Genomic DNA, 26,110 nt, shown 5'->3' on the forward strand with positions numbered 1-26,110 from the left:
TAGTGATTAGGTGACCCCTGCCTGGGTGAACTATAAAGTCGGCCCTCAGACACAGTAGCTCCACCTTGTATTGATGTACAGAGAGTGCAAAATGCTCCATGCACTGTTGTTATTTGTGTTCGCCCTCACTGCCTCCAGTGCAGCCACAAGAGTGGTAAGTGTTTCCGATAAGGCGGTAAGTCTTTCTTTTAAGGGAATACTTATTGGTGATTGCATTGGTATTGGCAGAATTGGTTTTAATATTGTCATATGTCCCAGTGGAAAGTTCGTCTTGCATACTGTTTATTCAGATCAAATTATTACACAATGCATTGAGCTAAAATAAGGTAAAACAACAATGATGCAGAATAAAGTGTAAAAACTACTGAAAAAGTGCAGTAGAGCTAAATGATAAAGTTTAAGGTCATGTGAGACTAAGAGTTCATATTACCGTACAAAAGGTCTGTTCAAGAGTCCAATAACAGTGGGATTGAAGCTATCCTTTTCTCAGGTGGCACATACTTCCAGGCTTTTGTGTCTTCTGCCTGACTGCACTGGCATCTGTAGAGAATATTTTCTTTTCGGCTTCACCTGGGATGAAACAACAGTAACTTATGTAAACCTTGTGTACGGAAAGGAAGAATATGGATCTCATGCAGGCAGAAGTTTACCATTATTTGGCAATGTATTCAGCACAGACATTGTGTGCTGTGCCGAATTATGTTTTAGTTCATTATTGCCCAGTGACTGACAACTAAAACCTGCAGCCAACATGTTATATGTACTAAATTTTTTGAAGCCAAAACCAAAATTATTGTCATATGCACAAATACATATGTGAACAGGTGCAATGAAAATTTCACAGCAGCATCACAGGCGTATACCATCAAATAAGCAGCATTTAAGCTGGACATAAATTATACACAGGTTTTGCAAGAAAGAACAGAGTGGAGAGAGTAAGCAATTTCAAATTCCGGAGTCCCAGTATCTCTGAGGAACTAACCTGGACACAACATATTGATGCAGCTATAAAGAAGGCAAGACAACAGCTATTAGAAGTCTGAAGAGATTTGGTTTGTCAACTAAAACACTCAATCCTCTATACATGCACCATGGAAAGCATTCTGACAGGCTGCATCACTGTCTGGTATGGGGAGGGACTACTGCACAGGGCCGAAAGAAGCTACAGAAAGTCATAAAACTAGTCAGCTCCATCTTGGGTATTAGCCTCCATAGAAAGGCGATGTCCATTATTAAGGATCCCACATCACCCAGGGCATGTCCTTTTCTCACTGTTACCATCAGATCGGAGGTACAGAAGCCTGAAGGTACATGCTCAGCAATTCAGGAACAGCTTCTTCCCCTCTGCCATTCAATTCCTAAATGGACATTGAACCCATGAACACTACCTCACTTTTTTTAGTATATACTATTTCTGGTTTTGCATTATTTTTAATCTATTCAATGTACATACATATACTTACTATAACTGATTTACTTATTTTTTCTTTCTATATTACTATATATTGCATTGAACTGCTGCCACTAAATTAACAAATTTCACAATAATAAACCTGATTCTAATTCCATTCATTTGTACTCCCAGTGATGGACTGTAGATGAATACCACTTCCCCTTGGATGCTGCTCTGCAAGCCAAAACACTTCATGGGCTCATTCAGATACTTATTAAGCATGGGGATTGTTCATGTCTCTACCGTTCTCCTGCTGTGAATTGCAAATCCTCGCTCATTGAGAGAAAATATTTTTGCTGATATCCTCTCTAAACATTCCACTGGTGGCATAAAATTCAGCCCCTGGTTACCTTTCTACAATTTGGATGGATGCACAGATGAAAAAGATTAAGAGGGATATGGGTCAAATATAGGCAAATGGGACAAGCTTAGGTGGCAATATTGGCTGGCATGGAAAAGTCAGGCCGAAGAGGCTGTATCCATACTGTATGACTCTATGACACAGAGGAACAGCCCTTTTTTGTTAGGCCTAACTTGATGGCTTTCATAATCAGAATCAGGTAGAACAAGGTAAAGCAGTATCGATTCTAACAGACATTTTGATGACAAACTCCACCATCTTCATCAGGGACATTTTCCCTAAATGTCCATCCCTCCTGACTGGTTAGTCCTCATCCAATCAGGTTTCCACAGCCCCACCTTGTTTACAATCAAATACCAGTTCTCACCTAGAACGAGGCCTTCATTTTTGTTAAAGACAAAGAAAACCTGGTGAAGTAAGCCATTGAAATAAAACTAGAGAAAATTTTTTTTAACAAAGATGAAGGCCTAGGCATCATTGCTGATGAAGATGACAGAGCTTGTCATCAAAATGCTGGTTAAAGTTGATATCTGTACCTGGCTGGAAACCCAAGAAGAGCGTATTAGAGAAAAGCTTTGTTTTGCAAACAATCCAGACAGATCACTTCATCACATCAGTTTATTGTTGAGAAACAGAATGCACAATATAGAAGCATAGAGTCATTGAAAAGTACAGCACAGAAACAGGCCCATCTAGTCCATGTCAAAAACATTTAAACTGTCTACACCCATGAACCTGCATCAGGACCATAGCCCTCGATACCCCCACCATCCAAGTACTTACCCGATTTTTGCTTTTACGTTGAAATTAAGCTCGCATGCACCACTTATGCTGGGAGCTCATTCCACACGCTCTAAGCCCTCTGAGTGAAGAAGCTTCCTCACTTGTTCCCCTTAAACTTCTCACCATTCATACTTAACCCATGACCTCCGTAGTCCTTCCCAGCCTCAGTGGAAAAAGCCTGCTTGTATTTGCCCTCTTTCTACCCCGCATACTTTTGTATACCTCAAATAGAAACATAGAAACACAGAAAATCTACAACACAATACAGGCCCTTCAGCCCACAAAAACTGTGTCCAACATGTCCTTACCTTAGAAATTACCTAGGATTACCCATAGCCCTCTGTTTTTCTGAGCTCCATGTACCTATCCAGGAGTCTCTTAAAAGACCTTTATCATATCCGCCTCCACCACCATCAGCGGCGACCCATTCCACGCACTCACCACTCTGCGTAAAAACGTAATCCTGACATCTCATCTCCTCTGTACCTGCTTCCAAGCACCTTTAAACTGTGCCCTCTCATGCTAGCCATTTCAGCCCTGGGAAAAAGCCTCTGGCTATCCACACAATCAATGCCTCTCATCTTGTACACCTCTGTGAGCTCACCTTTCATCCTCTGTCACTCCAAGGAGAAAAGGCCGAGTTCACTCAACCTATTCTCATAAGGCATGCTCCCCAATCTAGGCAACATCCTTGTAAATCTCCTCTGCAACCTTTCTATGGTTTCCACATCCTTCCTGTAGTGACACGACCAGAACTGAGCACAGTACTCCATATGGGGTCTGATCAGGGTCCTATATAGCTGCAACATTACCTCTCGGCTCCTAATCTCAATCCCACAATTCATGAAGGCCAATGCACCATACGCTTTCTTAACCACAAAGTCCACCTGCACAGCAGCTTTGAGTGTTCTGTGTACTCACATCCCAAGATCCCTCTGATCTTCCACACTGCCAAGAGTCTTACCATTAATACTATATTCTGCCATCATATTTGACCTACCAAAATGAACCACCTCACACTTATCTGGGTTGAACTTAATCTGCCACTTCTCAGCCCAGGTTTGCATCTATCAATGTCCCACTGTAATCTCTGACAGACCTCCACACTATCTACAACACCCCCCAACCTTTGTGTCACCAGCAAATTTACTAACTCATCCCTCCACTTCCTCATCCAGATCATTTATAAAAATCACTAAGAGTAGGGGGTCCCAGAACAGATCCCTGAGGCACACCACTGGTGACTGATTTCCATGCAGAATATGACCAGTCTACAACCACTCTTTGACTTCTGTGGGCAAGCCAATTCTGGATCCACAAAGTAATGCCCCTTTGGATCCCATGCCTCTTTACTTTCTCAGTAAGCCTTGCATGGGGTACCTTGTCAAATGCCTTGCTGAAATCCATATACACTACATCTACTGCTCTACCTTCATCAATGTGTTTAGTCACATCCTCAAAAAATTCAGTCATGCTTGTAAGGCATGACCTACCCTTGACAAAGCCATGCTGACTATTCCTAATCATATTATGCCTCTCCAAATGTTCATAAATCCTGCCTCTCAGGTTCTTCTCCATCAACTTACCAACCACTGAGGTAAGTCTCACTAGTCTATAATTTCCTGGGCTATCACTACTCCCTTTCTTGAATAATGGAGCAACATCCGCAACCCTCCAATCCTTGGGAACCTCTCCCGTCCTCATTGATGATGCAAAGATCTTTGCCAGAGGCTCAGCAATCTCCTCCCTCTCCTCCCATAGTAGCCTGGGGTACATCTCATCTGGTCCCAGTCACTTAACCAACTTGACGCTTTTGAAAAGCTCCAGCACATCCTCTTTCTTAATATCTACATGCTCAAGCTTTTCAGTCCACTGTAAGTCATCCCTACAATCGCCAAGATCCTTTTCCGTAGAGAATACTGAAACAAAGTACTCAGTAAGTACCTCTGCTATTTCCTCTGGTTCCATACACACTTTTCCACTGCCAGTCTTGATTGGTCCTATTCTCTCATGTCTTATCCTCTTGCTCTTCACATATTTGTAGAATGCCTTGGGGTTTTCCTTAATGGCCCCTTCTGGCTCTCCTAATTTCTTTCTTAAGTTAGCCTTATAATTTTCTAAATCTCTATCATTACCTAGTTTTTTGAACCTTTCATAAGCTCTTCTTTTCATGACTAGACTTACAACAGCCTTTGTACATCATGGGTCCTGTATCCTACCATGCTTTCCCCGTCTCATTGGAACATACCTATGCAGAACTTCACATTTGCCACATTTCTTCTGTATGTTTCCCTGAGAACATCTGTCCTAATTAATGCTTCCAAGTTCCTGCCTGATAGCCTCATATTTCCCCTCACTCCGGTTAAACGCTTTCCTAACTTGACTGTTCCTATTCCTCTCCAATGCTATGGTAAAGGAGATAACATTGTGATCACTATCTCCAAAATGCTCTCCCACTGAGAGACCTGACAACTGACCAGGGTCATTTCCCAATACCAGGTCAAGTACAGCCTCTCCTCTTGTAGGCTTATCTACATATTGTGTAAAAATACCTTCCTGAACACACCTGACAAACTCCACCCCATCTAAACCCCTTCGACATTTGCCAAATGCCAATCGACATTTGGGAAACTAAAATCTCCCACCACCGACAACCCTGTTATGATTACACCTTTCCAGAATCTGTCTCCCTATCTGCTCCTCGATGTCCCTGTTACTATTGGGTGGTCTATAGAAAACACCCAGTAGAGTTATCTCCTCTCAAACTTCTTTGATCTAAGGGATAAAGTCCTAACCTCTTATGACTTAGGTCCTCCAGACCTAGAAACAGACCTTGTAAATACTCTTTCAACCTTATTTACATCATTTCTGTCGGTGGTGTACCAAACGCTTTTTTCACAACCCTATCTACCAGTGACACCACCTCCAAAGAATTATGGACCAGTATTCCCAGATCCCTTTGTTCTACCACCCTCCTCAGTGCCCCCGAATTCACTGTGTAAGACCTACCCTGGTTGGTCCTACTGAAGTGCAACATCTTGTACTTGGCTGTATTAAATTAAATTCCATCTGCCATATTTCAGTCCATTTTTCTACCTGATGCAGATTCCTCTGCAAGCCATGATAGCCATCTTCACTGTCCACCACACCCCCAGTCTTGGTGTCATCCATAAACTTGCTGATCCAGTTAATCACATTATCATCCAGGTAATTGATATAGATGACAAACAACAATGGACCCACCACTGATCCTTGTGGCACTGCACTAGTTATGGGCCTGAAGTCAGAGAGGCAACCATCTACTGCTACCACTCTCTGGCTTCTCTCACAAAGCCCAAGTCTAATACAATTTACTACCTCATCTTGCATGCAGAGTGACTGAACCTTCTTGACCAACCTCCAATGCGGGACCTTGGCAAAGGTCTTGGTAAAGTCCATATAGACAACATCCACTGCCTTGTCTTCATCCACTTTCCTGATAACTTCCTTGAAAAACTCTGTTAGATTGGTTACACATGACCTACCATGCATGAAGCCATGCAGACTATCCTTAATCAGTCCATGTCTATCCAAATATATATCCAGTCCCTTAGAACACCTTCCATTACAATTACTGCTACAGTTATGGAGAAAGTGTAGTGCAAGCAGAGAGATAGAGTACTGGGGCCACGATGTGAAAGAGTGGGAGATTAGAGGTTCTTTTTTTTAATGTCTGATAACAACGGGATAGAAGCTGTCCTTGAACCTGCTGATATGTGCTTCATGCTTTCCTATCTTCCATCCAATAGGAGGGAGAGAAGATAGAATATCCGGGATGAGTGGGACTTATGCCCATGCTGGTTGCTTTACTGAAGAAGTGAGAAGTATAGACTAAGCCCATAGATGGAAGGCTGATTTCCGTGATGTGCTGAGCTGTGTTCACAACTCTGCAGTTTTTTGTGGTCATGACAGAGTCATTGCCATACCAAGCTGTGACGCATACAGATAGGATGCTTTCTATGGTATGTTTATAAAAATTGGTGATAATCACCAGGGACATGCCAAATCTCCCTAATATCTAAAAATAAACATATCTACCTTTTCCTCCACTGACCTCTTGGGTAGATAACTCCAGAGATCACCACCCTCTGGTTGAAGAAATTTCACCCCACCTCAACCTGAGTGATCAATCCTTTGCTTTAAGAATGTGACCACTGGTTCAAGACCAATAAGCAAGAGGAACATTGTCCCTGCATTTACATGGATCGATGAGATCTATAAGATTTGTACACCTCTCCTCTCACAGTTCCAAGTTCTAGAGAATATAGGCCCAGTCTGCTTCCACTCTGCTTATTTGATGTACCCTCCAGCCCAGGAGTCACCCTGGCTGATCCAAGTCAACATGTTGCATTCTTGATTATCTAAATATGACCAAAGATTTCATTGGCCTCCCTCTGGCTCCAGCTATCCTCTGTCAAGAACTCAAGGCACCCAGTATACTGAGCCTGTTGTCTAGTAGATCAGGCATCAGCCAATCCACACACAGCAACTTACCACAAAACTACAAGACCATAAGACATAGGAACAGAAATAAGCCATTTTGCCCATCAAGTCTGCTTCAGCCTTCGATCATGGTTGATATATTTCTCCTCTCAACCCCATTCTCCCTAACAAAAGAAAATCTGTAGATGCTGGAAATCCAAGCAACACACACACTCCCTGTAAGCTTTGACACTCTTACTAACCGAGAACCTGTAGGCTTCTGCTTTAAATATACATGGCTTCCTTGGCCATCTGAGGCAGTGAATTCCACAGATTCAACACCCTCCAGCTAAAGAAATTCCTCCTCATCATGTCCTTTTCATCCTAGACGCTGCTGCTAATGGAAACATCCTCTCCATGCACATTCTATTCAGTCCATAAGAATGAGCACCAACCATAAAGTTTGCAAGTCCATTGATGCTTGAAAGTGGCAACTTAGGGATGCAAGTAAGGTGTACAGCATGCTTGCCTTCCCCAGTCAGGGTGCTGAGGATAAAGGTCAGGAAGTCATGTTGCAGTTGTTCAGATATTTAGTCAGGCTGCAGGTGGAGTACTGTGTGTGCAACACAGGAAGGATGTGGGGCTCTGAAGAAGGTGTATAAGGGGTTCTTCAGGATTTTGCCTGGATTAATGACAATTATAAGGAGAGGTTGGGCAAACTTGGGCTTTTTTCCCTGGAACTTTGGAGGCTGAGGGGAGACCTGATGGAAGTTTATAAAACTATGGGAGACATAAATAGGGTAGACAATCCAAGTAATTTCCCCCTGTGGAAATGCCAAATACTAGAGGGCATAGGTTTAAGCTTAAAGGAGACATACGAGACAAGTTTTTGTACACGAGTTGTAAGTGCCTGGAACCTACTGACAGGAAGATAAAACAATAGCACTGTTTAGGAGGCATTTAGACAAACAAAGTCGCTGAGTTAAACAGCATGGTAACAGTCCTCTTGGCCCAACTCATCCATGCCAACCAAGAGTCTAGTCCCTTTTGCCAGCATTTGGCCCATATCCCTCTGCACCTTTCCTATCCATGTACCTGTTCAAATGTTTTTTAAATGTTATTGTATCCACCTCTTCCACTTCCTCTAGCAGCTCATCCATAAAACCAGCACAGTCCGAATGAAAAGTTTTCTTCTCAGTCTCTCAAATCTTTTCCCTTTCATGAACAGATGAACAAGGAGGATGGAGGGGGTGGGGTATATGGATCTTGCGCATGTAAGTAGGATTAGCTTTGACTGGCATCATAGTCAGCACAGTCATGTTGAGCCTAAAGGTCTGTTCCTGGTTTAGCAATGTCACATGGGCAGTGGAAAGCTTGACTTACATATTGTTCATACAGATCAGATCATTACACAGTGTCGTGAGGTCGAACAAGGTAAAACAATAACAGAATAAAATGTAAAAACTACAGAGAAAATGCAGGTTAAAAAATAAAGGTGCAAGATCAATAATGAGATAGATTGTGAGGTCAAGAGTCCATTTTATCGTACAATCAAGAGTCTGATCTCTGTACTCTGCTCTAACTTTCTTCATGAGAAGAAATCTGATCCTCTTTCTGAGTTGGTCTCTAGCAGATGCACGAGGGAATTTTTTTCTCCTGTGAACAATTTACTTTGAACAGTACAGCCTATGATGCTGTACCAACCACTTAGCCTACTCCAAGATCAATCTTATTCGCCCCCCCCAACAGATACAGTAGCCTTCCTTTTTTTAACTTTTCATTCTTTCGCCCATGTGCCAATCTAAGAGTCTCTTAAAAGTCCCTAATGTATCAGCCTCTACCACCACCCTGGCAGTGTGTTCCACATACCTAACACTCTCCTTAGAAAAATCTTACCTCTGAGCCCTATACTTTTCTCCAAGCACCTTAAAATTATACCCTTTTGTATTAGCCATTTCTGTCCTGGGGGAAGGACAGTCCCTTTATCAATGCCTCTTATCTTCTTGTGCACCCCTATCAAATCAACTCTCATTTTCCTTCACTCCAAAGAAAAGGAGCTGGATGAACCACTGATCATTCGGGAGGCAGAGACAGAGATAGATAAGAGTTATCGGGAGGTAGTCACACCGAAAAGACAGGAGGTAGGCAAATGGGTGACAGTCAAGAGAGGCAGGGGGAGCAGACAGAGAGAGCAGAGCACCCCTGTGGCCATTCCCATCAACAATGAGTATACCGTTTTGGATACTGTTGGTGGGGATGACCTACCAGGAATAAGTTGCAGTGGACCTGTCTCTGGCACTGAGGTTGGACCCTCGACTAGGAAGGGGAGGAGGGAAGAGAAGAGAGCGGTATTGATAGGGGATTCTATAGTCAAGGGGGCGGATAGGAGATTTTGTGGGGAAGATCGGGAGTCTCGGATGGTATGTTGCTTCCCTGGTGCCGGGGTCCGGGACATCTCAGATCGGGTGCAGGTTATTCTTGAGAGGGAGGGCAAGAACCCAGATGTTGTGGTCCATGTAGGGACCAACGACGTGGGTAGGATGAGTGAGGGGGTCCTGCGTAGTGAGTTCAGGGAGTTAGGTGCAAAGCTGAAGGGCAGGACCTCCAGGGTAACAATCTCAGGATTGCTACCTGTGCCAAATGCAAGTGAGGCAAGGAACAGAAGGATAATACAGATTAATACATGGCAGAGAGGATGGTGCAGGAGGGAGGGCTTCAGGTTTTTAGATAATTGGGCTTTGTTCCAGGGAAGGTGGATATATGTTCCGACGGGACGGTTTACACCTGAACTGGAGCGGTACTAACATTCTTGCAGAAAAGTTTGCTAGTGCTGCTCGGGGGGTTTAAACTAAATTTGCAGGGGGCAGGGATCCAGAATGTGAGAGAGGATAGCGAGATGAAGAATAAAGGACAAGTGGGGACTACACGGTTCTGGAATATTAAGTGTGTAGTAGAGAAAGGTGAAGCGGAACAAGTGATGAGGACACATACAGAGGGATGGTCTGACAGAACGTGGAGTTAAATGTGCAGAAAGAATAAGTAAATTTAGGAAGGACAACAAAATTCAAGGGGCGTATAGCCCGATGGGAGTTCAGGGAGCTGGGTTAAGCACAATAGGCAGCGATTTAAACAGAGAGAGGAGAAATGGGCAAAAAATTCTATATCTGAATGCACGAAGTGTCAGAAATAAGGCGGATGAGCTTGAAGCTCAGGTGCGAATAGGTAACTATGATATTGTTGGGATAACGGAGACATGACTGCAGGGAGATCAGACCTGGGAAATGAATGTACAAGGGTATATGTGCTATCGTAGGGACAAAAATGTGGGCAGAGGGGGTGGGGTGGCCCGTTGGTGAGGAATGAAATTCAGTCCTTTGCAGGGGGGGACATAGGATCAGGAGAAGTAGAGTCTGTGTGGATAGAACTGAGGAACAGTAAGGGAAAAAATACCCTAATGGTCTTTTAGCATGGATATTGGGTGCAAGTTGAATAGGGAGTTAACATTGGCATGTGGCAAAAGTAATGACGCAGTAGTTATGGGGGATTTCAACATGCAGGTGAACTGGGAGAATCAGGTTGGTGCTGGACGCCATGATAGGGAGTTTGTAGAGTGCCTACGGGATGCATTCTTGGAACAGCTTGCACGAGAGCCGACCAGGGACAAGGCTATTCTGGATTTAGTGTTGTGTAATGAACAGGATTTGATAAGCGATCTTGAAGTAAAAGAGCCATTAGGAGGTAGTGACCATAATATGATAAGTTTTTATCTGCAATTTGAGAAGGATAAGGGCAGCTCGGAGGTGCCAGTGTTGCAGTTGAACAAAGGAGACTATGGAGCCATGAGGGAGGAGCTGGCCAAAGTTAAATGGACGGATATCCTAGCAGAAAAGACAGTGGAACAGCAATGGCAGGTATTCTTGGGAATAATGCACAAGGTGCAAAATCAGTTCATCCCCCAGAGAAGGAAGGATTCAAAGAGGGGAAAGGGGCCACAGTGGTTGACAAAGGAAGTCAGAGATTGCATAGCATTAAAAAAAAGAAGTATGACAGAGCTAAGGTGAGTGGGAGGACAGATGATTGGGAAGTTTTTAAGGAACAACAGAACTTAACTAAAAAGGCAATACGGGGAGAAAAAATGAGGTACGAACGCAAGCTAGCCAGGAATATAAAGGAGGATAGCAAAAGCTTTTTTAGGTATGTGAAGAGAAAGAAGATAGTTAAGAACAATGTTGGGCCCTTGAAGAATGAATTGGGTGAAATTGTTATGGGAAACAGAGAAATGGCAGAAGAATTTAATAAGTTCTTTAGATCTGTCTTCACTAGGGAAGACACAAGCAATCTCCCAGATGTATGGATGGGCCAAGGACATAGGGTAACAGAGGAAATGAAACAGATTGACATTAAGATGGAAATGGTGATGAGTAGACTGATGGGACTGAAGGCTAACAAATCCCCAGCTCCAGATGGTCTGCATCCTAGGGAACTAAAGGAGGTGGCTCTGGAAATTGTGGATGCATTGGTAATCATTTTCCAATGTTCCTTAGATTCAGGATCAGTTCCTGAGGATTGGAGAATGGCTAATGTTATCCCACTTTTTAAGAAAGGAGGGAGGGAGAAAACAGAGAACTATCGTCCTGTCAGCCTAACATCAGTAGTGGGGAAGATGCTGGAGTCCATTATTAAAGATGAAATAGTGGCATATCTAGATAGCAATGATAGGATTGGGCCAAGCCAGCATGGATTTACCAAGGGCAAATCATGCTTGACTAACCTATTGGAGTTTTTCGAGGATGTAACCAGGAAGTTAGACAAGGGAGATCCAGTGGATGTAGTGTACCTCGATTTTCAGAAGGCATTTGATAAGGTCCCACATAGGAGATTGGTGGGTAAAATCAGAGCTCATGGCATTGGGGGGAAGATATTGACATGGATAGAAAACTGGTTGGCAGATAGAAAGCAAAGGGTAGCAGTGAATGGGTGTTTCTTGGAATGGCAGGTGGTGATTAGTGGGGTGCCACAGGGCTCGGTATTGGGACCACAGCTGTTTATGATTTACATCAAAGATTTAGATGAAGGCATTGAGAATAACATCAGCAAGTTTGCTGATGATACTAAGCTGGGTGGCAGTGTGACTAGTGATGAGGATGTTAGGAGAATTCAGGGTGACTTGGATAGGCTGGGTGAGTGGGCAGATACTTGGCAGATGGCGTTTAATGTGAATAAGTGTGAGGTTATCCACTTTGGGAGTAAGAACAGGAAGGCAGATTATTATCTGAATGGTGTAGAGTTAGGTAATGGAGAAATACAAAGAGATCTAGGAGTCCTTTTTCATCAGTCACTGAAGGTGAATGAGCAAGTGCAGCAGGCAGTGAAGAAGGCTAATGGAATGTTGGCCTTTATTACAAAGGGAATTGAGTACAAGAGCAAGGAAATCCTCTTGCATTTCTACAGAGCCCTGGTGAGACCACACCTGGAGTATTATGTACAGTTTTGGTCTCCAGGGTTAAGGAAGGACATCCTGGCTGTAGAGGAAGTGCAGTGTAGATTCACGAGGTTAATTCCTGGGATGTCCAGACTGTCTTACGCAGAGAGGTTAGAGAGACTGGGCTTGTACACGCTGGAATTGAGGAGATTGAGAGGGGATCTGATTGCAACATATAAGATTACTAAGGGATTGGACAAGATAGAGGCAGGAAATATGTTCCAGATATTGGGAGAGTCCAGTACCAGAGGGCATGGTTTAAGAATAAGGAGTAGGTCATTTAGGACAGAGTTAAGGAAAAACTTCTTCTCCCAGAGAGTTGTGGGGTCTGGAATGCACTTCCTCAGAAGGCAGTGGAGGCCAATTCTCTGGATGCTTTCAAGGAGCTAGATAGGTATCTTATGGATAGGGGAATCAAGGGATATGGGGACAAGGCAGGAACCGGGTATTGATAGTAGATGATCAGCCATGATCTCAGAATGGCGGTGCAGGCTCAAAGGGCCGAATGGTCTACTTCTGCACCTATTGTCTATTGTCTATAAAAAAAAAAGTCTTAGCTTGTTTAGCTTTGTTAAAACGTGCTCTCTAACCCAGGCAGCGTACTGGTAATTTTATTTGCACCCTGCTCTAAAGCTTCCACATTCATGTTATATTGAGGGACTAGAACTGCACAATTTCTTGTTTTTTAACTGTACCCTAGTTTTCAGTCTAAACTCTAGGACCCATTGTCCAAAGGCATCTTCGCCACACTAATGCAGCAATTCAGGAGGCAGCCTGCACTGTCCTCCCAAGTATATTTGGGAATTGACATTGGATGTTGGTAACATTTGTGACTGCCAGGTTCAATAAATCAACAAGAGAAATAAAAGCACTTTGGACTTTGCCCAAAGCTGCAGTGCCAGCTGTGAAGGACTGCTTGCTTTCATCCAAAGCAAAACAATCAGCTTGATTGATGCACGATTCAGCAGTCAGGATCCTTAAGGGGTATCAAGATGAGAGGGTATAAGTTTAATGTGAGCGGAAGGTGTTTTAAAGAGGATTTCAGGGGAGATTTTTTTCACACCGTGTACTGCTGAGATCTGGAACGCAGTGCCAGAGAGCATGGGTCAGATACGACAACCCATGAGATACAGAGATGCAGTGTGCAAGACAAGCTTTGCACTGTATCTCTGTACAGGCCACAATAATAAACCAATTCCAAATCCATTTCTGTTCAAGAGTCTGATAACAGCAGGATAGAACCTGTTAGTATAGTCAAGTATAAAGATTTCACCCAATCATTGGTGCAGTAGGGGGATCTTGCTATGCACATCTTGACTGCTGCATTTCCTATATAACAACAGAGACTGTTATTTCATTGGCTGCAAGGTGATTTGGAAACATTCAAAGGACCTATAGAAGAGCAAGTTTTTCTATTAATTTCATTTACGTTTATCTTGGTTCTTCATTTCAATTTGTAAACAGTTAAATTGCACTCTTAGAGAATCCATTGATATTAATTGCATCTCCACTTCAGGATGCTTTTGCCTTGAGGAAGTCTCAATTTTCCATCACTTATCTGTTTCCTTTGAACGTAGAGTCATGGTGCCCATGATGACAAATGCCCAATCCTCATCAAAGTTCTGGATGCTGTGAGCGGTACACCGGCTGCAAACCTGCACATCCAAATGCAGAGGCAAGGTGATGACCAAACCTGGCAGCAGCTCTCCACAGCGTGAGTACAATATCTGACCACCCCTTCGCAGGCCTCTGCAACCTCTTGCTGTCCAATGCTCAACGTTTTTTTAAAATATTGATTTGAGCATCTTTTGGGGTACTTTATATAGGTTTATAGGGTCGGGGAGTTATACAGTAGAGAAACAGGCCCTTCAGCCCAAGTTGTCCATGTCTACAAAGGTGTCCACCTGAGCTAGTCCCATTTGCCTGGGTTTGAGCCAGATCCCTCTAAACCTTTCCCATCCGCCCTTCTATGGACGCAAATGGAGACTTGATATTTCTCTGACATGAAATGATGGCTCCACACTTCCCTCCACAAATGCTGTGCTGCTGAGTTCATCCAGCTTTTTAGATAGGCACTTGAATTCCAGGCAAAAGGTACCTAGATGTGGGAATGGACCAGACAAGATGGACACGCATAGAGCTGCAGAGCGTGACCCTGGGGTTCTGATGTGTGCCTCTTTAATTCTCATTCCTTCTCCTCATTCTGTTGGTGGTGCTGGTTTAATGGGCCAAATGGCCTGATTCTGCTCTTGCGTCTTATGGTCAATCCTACTCATCTGTGGCCTCCTCCAATCCCATAAGGAAGCCCAACCAGAGGAAGTCATCTAGGCACCTTGCAACCTTCTGGAACATTGTTTTTCCCAACTTTAACTTGCTCCATCTTCATTTTACGCTATCAATCCCTTTCTCATCCTGTTTCCTTAAAATGTCTTCCTAGTGGTCAGTAATCATAAAGTCATAGAGTCATAGAAAAATATAGCACAGAAACAGACCCCTGGGTTCATCTAGGCTGTGCTGAACCACTTAACCTGCCTACTCCCAACAATCTGCACCGGGGCCGTAGTTCTCCACACCCCTACCATCCTGTACCTACCCAAACCTCACTTAAAGGTTGAAATCAAGCTTTCATGCACCACTTGTGCTGGCAATGTTCCACATTCTCACAAGCCTCTGAGTGAAAAACTTTACCCTCGTGTTGCCCTTAAACTTTTCACCCTTAACCCATGATCTATTTATAGTCCCACCCAATCTCAAAGGAAAAAGCCTGTTTGCATTTACCCTATCTATACCCTCATGATTTTGTATATCTCTATCAAATCCCCTCTCAATCTTCTATGTTTCAAGGAAAAAAAGAAGTCCTAACCTATCCAATGTTTCCTTGTAGCTCAGATCCTCCAGACCTGGCAACATCCTTGTAAATTTTCTCTGTACTCTTTGTACCTTATTTACATCTTTCCTGTCGGTAGGTGGCCAAAACTGCACACAATACCCAAATTAGTCTCTTGCATTCCTTTTGCTATTATTCCTTATCACTCAATCTGTCTTCACCAACCTCCAAATAATCTTGTACTTTACACTTTCCTGCCCCCTCCCCAGCTCTGCAATAAAAACTGAAGACTACGCTACCCCCAACCCACACTATCCCAGATCTGAGGAAGGATCTTTAACCTGAACCATTAACTGATTATTCTTTCAACAGATTCTACCTGACTGACCGAGGTTACCCAGCATTTCTGCTTTTGCTTTGGATTCCACCATCTGTCGTTTGTTTCCCAGTTTGGACTTGTTGGGCCAAACAGCCGCCTTCTGTCCCATATCTTAGTTCACACTGACCAACTTTACAAAGCACTGGTTAGGCCACCCTTAGAATACTGTGCACAGTTCCAGTCATCACACTATCATAATGATATGTGAGGGGCAAAGAAGATTCACTTGAATCGGAGTATTTTAGTGATGAAGACAGACTGGATAGGCTGGGCTTGTTTTTTTCCCAGCAGCAAAAGCAGCTGAGGAGTGACATGATAGATGTTCCCAGGTTTTGACAGGGCTGTGTTGCTGATAACTGTTGATAACAGACAGCACAGTAGCAGTGGAACTGAACCTGGGTTACTGTTTGTGTGTTCTCCCCATGACTGTCTGGGTGCTCTGGTTTCCTGCCTCATTTCAAAGATGTACAGGTTATTAGGTTAATTGGTCAGATGGGTGTAATTGAGCAGAAGGGGCTCATTGGACCTAAAGACCCTGTTACTGTGCTGCATCTCTAAATCAAAAAGTTCACAATTGCAGCCTCCTGCCAATATATTTAAATAAAAACAGAGCAATGTGCACTTAATCCAATCATTCAGATATTACCATGAACTGAGTTCCTATGTGGCAGGATCTCCTTGCAGCCCTTCAATACGTAACAGCCGGCAAGCCCATCCCACCAGTCTCCAAATGCTTGTACGCATGTGTAGGCTGTACATAAGTCGGGTGTTCAAAACCTGGGGAGAACCTGTATATAAAATTACAAGGGGCATAGAGAAGATGAACAGTCAGAATCTGTTTTAGAACATAGAACAGTACCACATACAATGTTATGCCAACATTTTAATCTACTTCAAAATTAGTCTAACCCTTCCCTATAGCCCTTGATTTTTCTCTCATCCATGTGCCTATCCAAGATCTTCTTAAATTTCCCAAATGTATCTGTCTTTACTACCATCACTGAGATCTCATTCCATACACCAATGACTGTAAAAAAAAAAATAAATGCCTGCCTCTGACATCCTCCCTATATTTCCTCCAATCACCTTAAAATAATGCCCCTTCCTTATATTAGCCATTTTGTCCTGGATAGAAGCATCTGGCTGACCATTCTGTCTATGACTTATCACCCTATATACTGTGATGCTTTGGGCAGGGGAAGGGAGGTTCCGGTTGACAGCCTGCCCCTGCATTTCTAATGACCAGTACTGTTTATTGTTCTTGTGTTAGAATGCTTTTGTGGGATAATGGTTTCAGTTCATTTATTGTTACATTTTAGCTTGGGTTATACAGTTATTTGCTTGTGTATTTGTGGGTCACCCTCATTGTAACCGGGGTGTGTGATGGTCACCTCCCCCGTCGGTGTGAGACTGGTGGGGTTCACTCTCCAGGTCATGGTGCCCAGTCTGTTTATCACAACAAAACGGTTGTTAATGAGCTTCCTCGTCTGTCATTATGGATCAAATGCTCACCACAATATTTCTATCACATCACCCTTACTCCAAAGAGAACAGTCCTAGCTCACTCAACCTTTTCTTATAAGACATGTTCTCCAATCTAGGCAGCATCCTGGCAAATTTCCTCTGTACCCTCTCTAAAGCTTCCACATCCTTCCTACAATGAAGGGACCAGAAGTGAACACAAGAACTGAACTTATTTTCCATTGGAGGAGCACCGAAATAATAGGGCATGGGTGTAAGGAGTGTTAAAGGGGACCTAAGGGGTGAACTTGTTTTTTGACACAGTGAGTAGTTGGTATTTGGAAGACATTGCCAGAGGAAGCAATGGAATCGGATACAATGACTACATTTAAAGGGCACTTGGACAGACACAGATAGACAAGGCATAGAGAGATACAAAACTAATGCAGTTAAATAGGACTGTTGGAATAAAGGTTAGCATGAGAGTGCTGAGAGGAAGGGCTCATTGCTGTGCTGTATGACACCATGACACTAAAGAGCTGGTTTTTAACTCCATTTACAGCTCACACAATAGAACCATTGACAAGTAGTCCTTACTCCACTGGCTTCTTTTGTAGGGTCACAGGAATAAGTGGAGAAGTCCACAATCTCACTTCCGAGGAGCATCTTCCAGCTGGTCTGTACAAAGTCCATTTCGACACTGGTGCCTACTGGAGGAACAAAGGAATTAACCACTTCCATGAATGTGCTGATGTAAGTTCCACTTTAATGAATACTTTATATGTAAGAACATAAGGTATCAGAGCAGAATTAAGCCATTCAGCCCATTGAGTATGTTCCGCCATTCAATCATGGCCAATTTATTTTTCAAGTCCATTCTCTCACTTTCTCCAAATAAACCTTAACCCCCTTGCCAATCAAGAGCCTATCAATCTCTGCTTTAAATATACCCAATGATTTGGCCTTCACAGTCCTCTCCAGAAATGAATTCCATAGATTCACTCTCCTCTGGCTAAATAGATTTGTCCTTATCTCAGTTATAAAGTGATGTCCCTTTATTCTGAGGAAGTTCTTTTGGATCCTAGATCCTGATGGAAATATCATCTGCACATCAACTCCACCCAGACCTTTTTTAGTATCAAGTAGGTTTTAATAAGATTCACACCTCTTCTCCCCATCCTTCTGAACTCCATTGAGAACAGGCCCAGACACATCAAACACTCTCATACATTAAGTCGTTCATTCCTGGGATCATTCAACTCCTGAGAATAATCTGTGCACGGAAAATTGCAGGCTTCCATTCCAATACAACCCATTTCACACAAAATTCCAGCATTCATCAATTCATATGTAAACTTAACAAAGAGAAAGACTGCATTTCTCCAGACACACAAGATTCTGCAGATGCTAGAAACCTGAACCAGCACATGCACAGTACTGGAGGAACTCAGCAGGTCAGGCAACATCTATGGAGAGAAATAAACAGTTAACCCATGATCTCAGCCTGAAATGGCTGACTGAGTTCCTCCACCATTTTTTTTGTCTCCAGTGACTTGGGAGATCCCAAAGGCATTTTTCAGCTTATGAAGGTGTTGAAATGTCATTTTTGGAATGCCACCAATTTTTGTGCAGTATGGTCCCACAATAGGTAATGTGATAATCTGGTTTACTGACATTGATTGGGAGAGCATGATCAGGTCCACAGAGTCAGCACCAGTCAGCACCTGGCCTCAGAATCATACGGGCAAGAGTACAACATTAAATGCCTAGGACATAGTTCACCAGTTTATATGACCACAGGCTATCAACCACTTCACTCCATTATCCCCACATCCTTTGAACCTATTACTATCTAGAAACATATTCACTTCCCTTTTATCTATATTTAATAATGATATTTATGATCTTCAGGTGAATATATCTCTACTGACCTTTACCAAGATAATGAAGAGTAAGCCATTTGGTCACTCAAGCCTGTCCCACCATTGTGTATAATACTCCCCAGGCCTCATCTCTTGTGCACTGGTTCCCCATCGCCCTCAATCCCCGATCTTTCAAAAATGAACCTCCCTCCTCTTCCAGTGCTTCCAATGATCCAGTCTCCACAATATTCGGAGTTCTCCATCCGCTGAGGGCGGAACTGTCTAGTTTTGGACACTCTATCTGGTCCCGTTACAGGTGCAGTCATTCTATGAGGACACTTCTCATCCTTCTAAACTCCAGTTTACTTCAGCTGAATCAATGCAATACAATTAAGTTTGGATAGGTACATGGATGGTAGGGATATGGAGGGCTATAGTCTGACTGCAGGTCAATGGGACTTGGCAGTTTAAATGGTTCAGCACAGACTGGATGGGCCGAAGGGCCTATTTATGGCTGTATTTTTATAAGACACTAATACTAATGGTTACAAGTTTAGATCAGCTCCCTCAGAAATGGAAACATCACTAGCACATCACTATCAACCATTGAAAATGAACTTCAATGTTAAATGGTGTTAAAGTATTAATGTACTGATTCCTTGAAGGTTTATACACTATAGGTGTTGTTGCTGTATATTGACAATTATGTTTGATTCAGTTTAGTGAGCTGTGAATAAAAGATGCATTGTCTGACTACAAATCCTAGGGTTTAGTGGTTTATTTAGCTAGTATTCTCCAGTATTCCACTCTGCCATCCCACTGCCCGCCCCCCCCCCCCCACCACCTGTGAATACTCTTTCCACTAATCTAGATAAGTTAGTGAGCTTGTACCAGATAAAACTCAAATATAACATGCTTTGTACTGGGGCAAAGTTGAATGGAATATTACTTGTTTGTGTCTTTATAAATGCTTCTCATTGTACAACAACTTGTTACTCTTGCTTTCCTTTGTGCATAACTGATTGAACAGTTACCAGTGTAGGAATGTTGGCAAAGAACACTGAAGTCTATTGGCACACACAATACAACTGCCAAATCCGCTTACTGATTAACTAGACTCTGATTCAGCAAAAAAAAAGTCCTCTGGGTGTAAGATGCTTATCAAGCATTCCCACTTTACTGAGCATTTTTAATGAAGCATAGACATGTGTAGCAAAGGAGAGCCACAAACTCTAAAGCCAGCATTAACCATGTGGAATACTCATATAATTACTCCCATTCCCTCCTAGTTTCCCCAGATCCTGGCTCTTCTCCCATTTTAAGTCAAGTTTCCCTACGCTTCCCCCATTTGTTTTCAGGTAGTAGAGTACAATCAACACAAGTCAAATTTGAGTTTGTCATGTGCACGGGGCAATGAGAAGCTTACTTGCAGCAGCTTCACAGGCACATGGTATCTGATGAGCAGCATTCACAAGAAAAACATAACTTAAAACATAAATTATGCATAATTTTTACAAGAACATAACTGAAACCAAAAATTAAGTTTATTGTAGTTCAAAGGGGCCAACTATGAGTGAAAGCTCTGCTTTTGTATTGTAATGATGTATGGCTGATATACAAGCACTTTACTTCATTTAAATCTTTGCTGCGCTTTGAAAATAATTTTGCTTGTCCAAGGTGCAAAAAGCAGCAAATCAGAAGTCGGAAACATGCACTGATTTTCATTTCCATCAACTGCAAAATCTAACAGCCTCTCAATTCAGTCCAATCTCTTTTTACACAACTGCTCAATCTGTTTCATGGGTAGAGGTGACAAACATTCCTTTCATGTTCTGAACCAGTGGGCCAGTCAATATCATTGATGCAGCCTCCCACTCTCACTACTTCGGTGGCCCTCATTAACATTGAGGTGCATGACTGAAGGCAATGATGTGACGAAAGTGAAGGCAAGAGAGAAAGTAGCAAGCAAGGAGAGAGTAGGAACTAGTGAGAAAGAGGTACAGAGGGAGAGAGATGTAAAGGTTGAATTAGAAAGCGGAGAAGGTAGATCTGAAGAGGCATAAGTTAGATCTGTAAAGGGGAGGGTAAAGAAGGCAAATGTAGAGAGAGGGAAGAGGTAACGAGAGGAGAAATGCAGAGAGAAGAAAGGTAGACAGAAAGCTTACAGTGAGTGAGTCTGCTCCACTGTTCAATAAGACCATAATGGATTGGAATTTGCCCTCCGCTTCAATTTCCTCAGAATCAGAACCATTTTATTGCCAGTGTGTGAAACCTACCAGAATTGATCATGGTTTGGTGCCAAGCATAAAGCACAGGACAAAAGAATTCAACAATTTGCAAGACAATAGTGCAAACAGACATGAGCAGTTTAATTTATGTAATCAAACTTAAATAAATGTGAACATATGAACAGACTAAATAATTATCAACATAACAAGGACAGTAGGAAAGACCATTTAATAGAAATTGTGCAGGGACAGTTAGGGTATTACATCTGAGTGAGTTTTGTTGAGAAGCTGGATAGCTACAGGAAAAGCTTCTCAGATGAAATGCCCTGTCCATCATCACAACCCTCAACTCCTTTAAATTCCAAAAATCTATCTCAGCTCCGCATACTTGTCACTTGAGCCTCCAGAGCACTCGGGGAGGGGATTCCAAAGTTCTCAACGAAGCTGTTCCTCTCATCTTCCACAAGTAACCTCTTACTCTTATGTTTCTATATCATGAATGGGAACATCCTCTTGCTGCTCAGCTTAACAGGACTCCATGTGCTTTTGTGTTTCAAAAGGATCACAATATGCCTTGGTGAATCTGTGGAATTCTTTGTCAGAGGCAGCTGTGGAGGCCAAGTCTTCATGCATATTTAAGGCAGAGGTTGATAGAATTTTGATTGGTCAGATCATGAAGGGATACAAGGTTGGGGGGGGGAGGGTAGGAGACAGAAGATTGGGGCTGAGAGGAATATTTGATCAGCTATGATTAAATGGTGGAGCAGAATTAGGCTATTTGGCCCATTATGTTTTATGGTCTTGTTTCTCCAAGGCCCTGTATAATTGTAGTAAGACCTCCCATTGCCCAACAATCCACTTACCTTTTGGGAATGTGATAAGAACAAGCAATAAAATTGGCGTAGGATTAGTGTAATTGGTTGGTTGATGATGGGTATGGATTCTGTTGGGCTGAAAAACTTGTGCCATCTCTGAATCATACACTTAATTACTTGTACCCAGCTGGTCAATTGGTTTATTGTCACATGTACCAAGATACAGTGAGAAACTTGCCTTGCACATGGCTCATACCTATCAATCCATTACAACATTGCATTGCTGTAGACAAGGTGAAACAGAAACAGAATGCAGAATAGTGTTAGTTACAGAGAAAATGCAGTGAAGGTAGACAATAAGATGAAAGGTCATAATGAGCTAGATTGAGAGGTCAAGAATCTATTCTTCTTGTACCAGGGAAAGGTTCAATTGATATAACCATCTTCAGCCTGGTGGTGTATGCTTTCAGGCTTTTGGAACTTCTGCCCGATGGAATGTCATGGGGGAGGGGGTGTCGAAGAGAGAATGTCTGGAGTGGGTAGGGTCTTTTATTCAGCAGACTGCCTTACAGAAGGAACAAGAGTAGACATGCTAACTGTGTTCCCTCTGCTCAGGCACCTTTTGTAGTACACACAGCAGCTTGCTTTGTACGTGTTGATTTGACCACAGCATCTGCAGTGTACTTTGTGTTTGCTTTGTACTGAGACTGCACATTGATCATTCCATAATCCAGCTAATATTTATTCACAAAGATCTGTTCACTACAGGTTCTGGAAGCTGCAGTGCACAAATTGACAGCCACCATCACCAATGTAATTCAGGGAACAAATTGTCAAAAGTACCTCACTGGTTTGCACAGTGATTTAGGATATCAGAGGGACATAGAATTCACCATACAAATGGCACACTCATTGAACAGAAAGTGCTGGATTTACAAAGTCAGTCAGCTTCTGCAGGGAGAGGAATAGCTAATATTTCCAGCTGGAGATCCTTTAATGGGTGGGTCTTCAGAAGTAGTCAAATATTTTGAGACCAAGATTTTGGAATCTAGCAGAGTCGAGGGTTTAAAGACAAAGTCAGAGATAAGATACTAGAGTCTGAAGACACACACTCAATGTTTTAGCAACTTCTTTCCCTCCATGATCAGATTTTAGGATGGACAATGAACACATTTATTTGTCTGCACTTTTTGCTACTTAATTTTATATATTATAATGTCTATTTTTATGTATTGTATTGTACTGCTGCTGCAAAACAACAAATTTGATGACATGTCAATGACAATAAGCCTGATTCACAAGTTAAATTTGTCATTAAGTAGATGTAATAAAAAAATTACTTGCAGTAGCATCAAGGGCACATAGAACCAGATAGACAATATTTGCAAGAAACAAGACATTAAAAATATACAAGAATAACACCATTACAAAAACAAAATCCATTTCAGTGCAAAGGGATCAATGTGGCCATAGGGTTACTAGTGATTGGGGCTGTGTAAGTTGTTTCAAGAACCAATTGGTTGAAAGGAAGTTACTGTTTTTGAACCTAGTGGTGTGGGTTTCCTGCTGGATAATAGCTGCAAGAAAATGGCATGGTCTAGATGGTATAGATCTTTGATGATATATGTTACCTACTTGAGGCAGTGCTTCCAACACGTAGTACTGACGATGGAGAGGGATATGCCCAAGACAGACAGTCCTGTAATTGGACGTTTGTGTGGGTTGGTGGGAGGGAGAAACTGGGCTCATTTGCTGCTTTTGTTCTCTTTTTGATATTGTTGCTGATTGCATTGTTCTGTGAACATTGTGGACATGCAATGCTGGTGCCAAATATATGGTGACTCTTGGGTTGTGTTGGTTGTTAACGCAAGCAATGCATTTCACTATGTTCCAATAAATGAATCTGATATATTGAGCTGAAACCACTCATCTCTGCAGTTTCTTATGATCCTGCACTTCAAAATGCATTACTTCAAAGCTGGAACTGGGTTTATGGGGATCACTTGCAGGTGGAGCAAGGTAGTATCTTCAATCTGAAGTGTTCACTCTGTTCCCCTTCTAGATGCTAAGTGCTTCCAGAATATTAAATGATTTATTTCAGATTTCCAGCATCTGCATGATTTTAAAAATTTACTAACCATTAGTCTGTTGGTAAAATCTCAAATACCAAAGGCTGACAGGAAGAGTTCACATTAAGTTGATAATCTATTGTTGCTTTTCATTTCAGGTGGTCTTCCGTGTACCAAGTGCAAGCCAGCAACACTACATTCTTGCAGTTCTTCTCAGTCCCTACTCCTACTCCTCTACAGGGCTGACTAGAAATCCACATTAGAATGAATGTGTGGCACCCAGTAAAGGCTGTTCACCCTTCATATGTGAAAATGATTCAGAAACTAATAAATTAAATGTCAATGTTGTGATTTGTGCAAATAAAACTAAATTAAAACTTTGGCTTGCATTTTGAATATATTTGTAACTGATCATAAACAAATTAAAACATTGCTTAGATAAAAATGTAAACTAACACTGATTTTGTACTTCAACAGGTTAGACATTTTTGAATGCTATTCTTTTTAGCTTATGTTATTCTTCATCTCTGTAGACATCCGTAAGGGAGTTTTTCTTCAGTATGTTGCACTCATCGCTTAAAGGCACAGGTTTTTTTTTGAACTTCTGCCAATTTATATTAGATGTTTATTTTACCAAGGATGGTAACCTAAACTGCTTTATGTAAATTCTGGAATCCTAGTTCATTATTGTTCCAACTTTCTATTTCAAATACTAGTGAACACCAAACTGCAAGTACACTTGCTTTAAAACCAAGGTAGAGGTACACATAAAGATTAGAGGCTGGTATTGTTTATTTTCATAAAATGATACAAAATGTACAAATGTTACCGAAACATCACTAAATAGATACTTAAATCAATTAGCTGACTGTGCAATGTACAAATTAGCATGCCTTTTCATTCCTCCTGGAGCATACTACAATCAATTTTTGCCTATAAACTTCAATGTTTTTTGAAAGTAAATGTGATTTATAGCATCTTACATAAATGTATTATGATTAGCAACATGGACTTTTGAACAGAAAACAATTTCTGCCACTATTACAGGTTTTTAAGTTTTGAAATGAGGTTTACACCCCTCCAATTTAAAATCCAATACATATAGATTTAAATATATCAAATATATAAGAGATAATGTATAGATAAAAGTTAAAGTGCACAATACTTTCAGTTAATACTGAAAAATAAAAGATACAGGAGAGGGTTAAATTAAAATGTACATTGTGCAGGATGCATCCTAATTTTTGAGATTTTAACCTTGTAAAACTTAACCAACAAAGGTTTCATTTTACTTTTTTAAAAAACAGAATCAACTAGATTTCAGATATTAACTCTTTGGATAACCTGACATTTCTTTCAGTGACTTTTAACCAAATGTATGAGTAGACAAAGTGCAATTTTAAAGCTAAATAAGGCAGCAAAATAATAGCGCTAACTTGCACATATTTGGCTTAATTTATAGTGGTTGGATATTGCAGTTAGTAAGTAGTTAAATTTCAAGTCTTATTTTAGTCATTACATTTGATATAATGACATGGCTTTTAATCAGAGGCATAAACCAATTGCGTACATCACATCATCAGATTCTCCCCCCCCCCCCCCCCCCACCCCGCTTCCCATCAAACCTCCACACGTCTTTAACTCCCCAGGCAGGAGGATAATCAGATAGAATTAACACGTCCATGTTCCTTCCGCTCTAAAAGGGAAAGAATGTCTCAGAAATGACACCCTGACTACTACTCATTGTAGGAGAATCCTACATTCCAAAGACTTGAGATCTTGTCAAATTTATTGTCCATTGCTTAACAAATGTCCTAGTAAATGTACAGAATTATCACTGGGAAGGGAGAATATCTGTTTCGGATAAGATTAGATATATTAATAAAACAAATTTCATACTTCATTTCCTTTCAGAAGCAAAATACTTTG

The 26,110-nt window shown here is 41.8% G+C and overlaps 1 protein-coding gene across 1 annotated transcript; it reads left to right on the forward strand.

Annotated features, from left to right (window-relative positions):
* On the forward strand, positions 1-24,561 carry ttr (transthyretin (prealbumin, amyloidosis type I)). The gene is made up of 4 exons (XM_073045975.1): positions 1-154; positions 14,118-14,254; positions 17,825-17,960; positions 24,340-24,561. Exons 1-4 carry the CDS (start codon positions 74-76, stop codon positions 24,442-24,444), a joined length of 459 nt encoding a protein of 152 aa, XP_072902076.1. The 5' UTR covers positions 1-73; the 3' UTR covers positions 24,445-24,561.
* The last annotated feature ends 1,549 nt before the right edge of the window (positions 24,562-26,110 follow it).

The sequence above is a fragment of the Hemitrygon akajei genome, chromosome 1 (assembly GCF_048418815.1).
Source record: "Hemitrygon akajei chromosome 1, sHemAka1.3, whole genome shotgun sequence".
NCBI lineage: Eukaryota > Metazoa > Chordata > Chondrichthyes > Myliobatiformes > Dasyatidae > Hemitrygon > Hemitrygon akajei.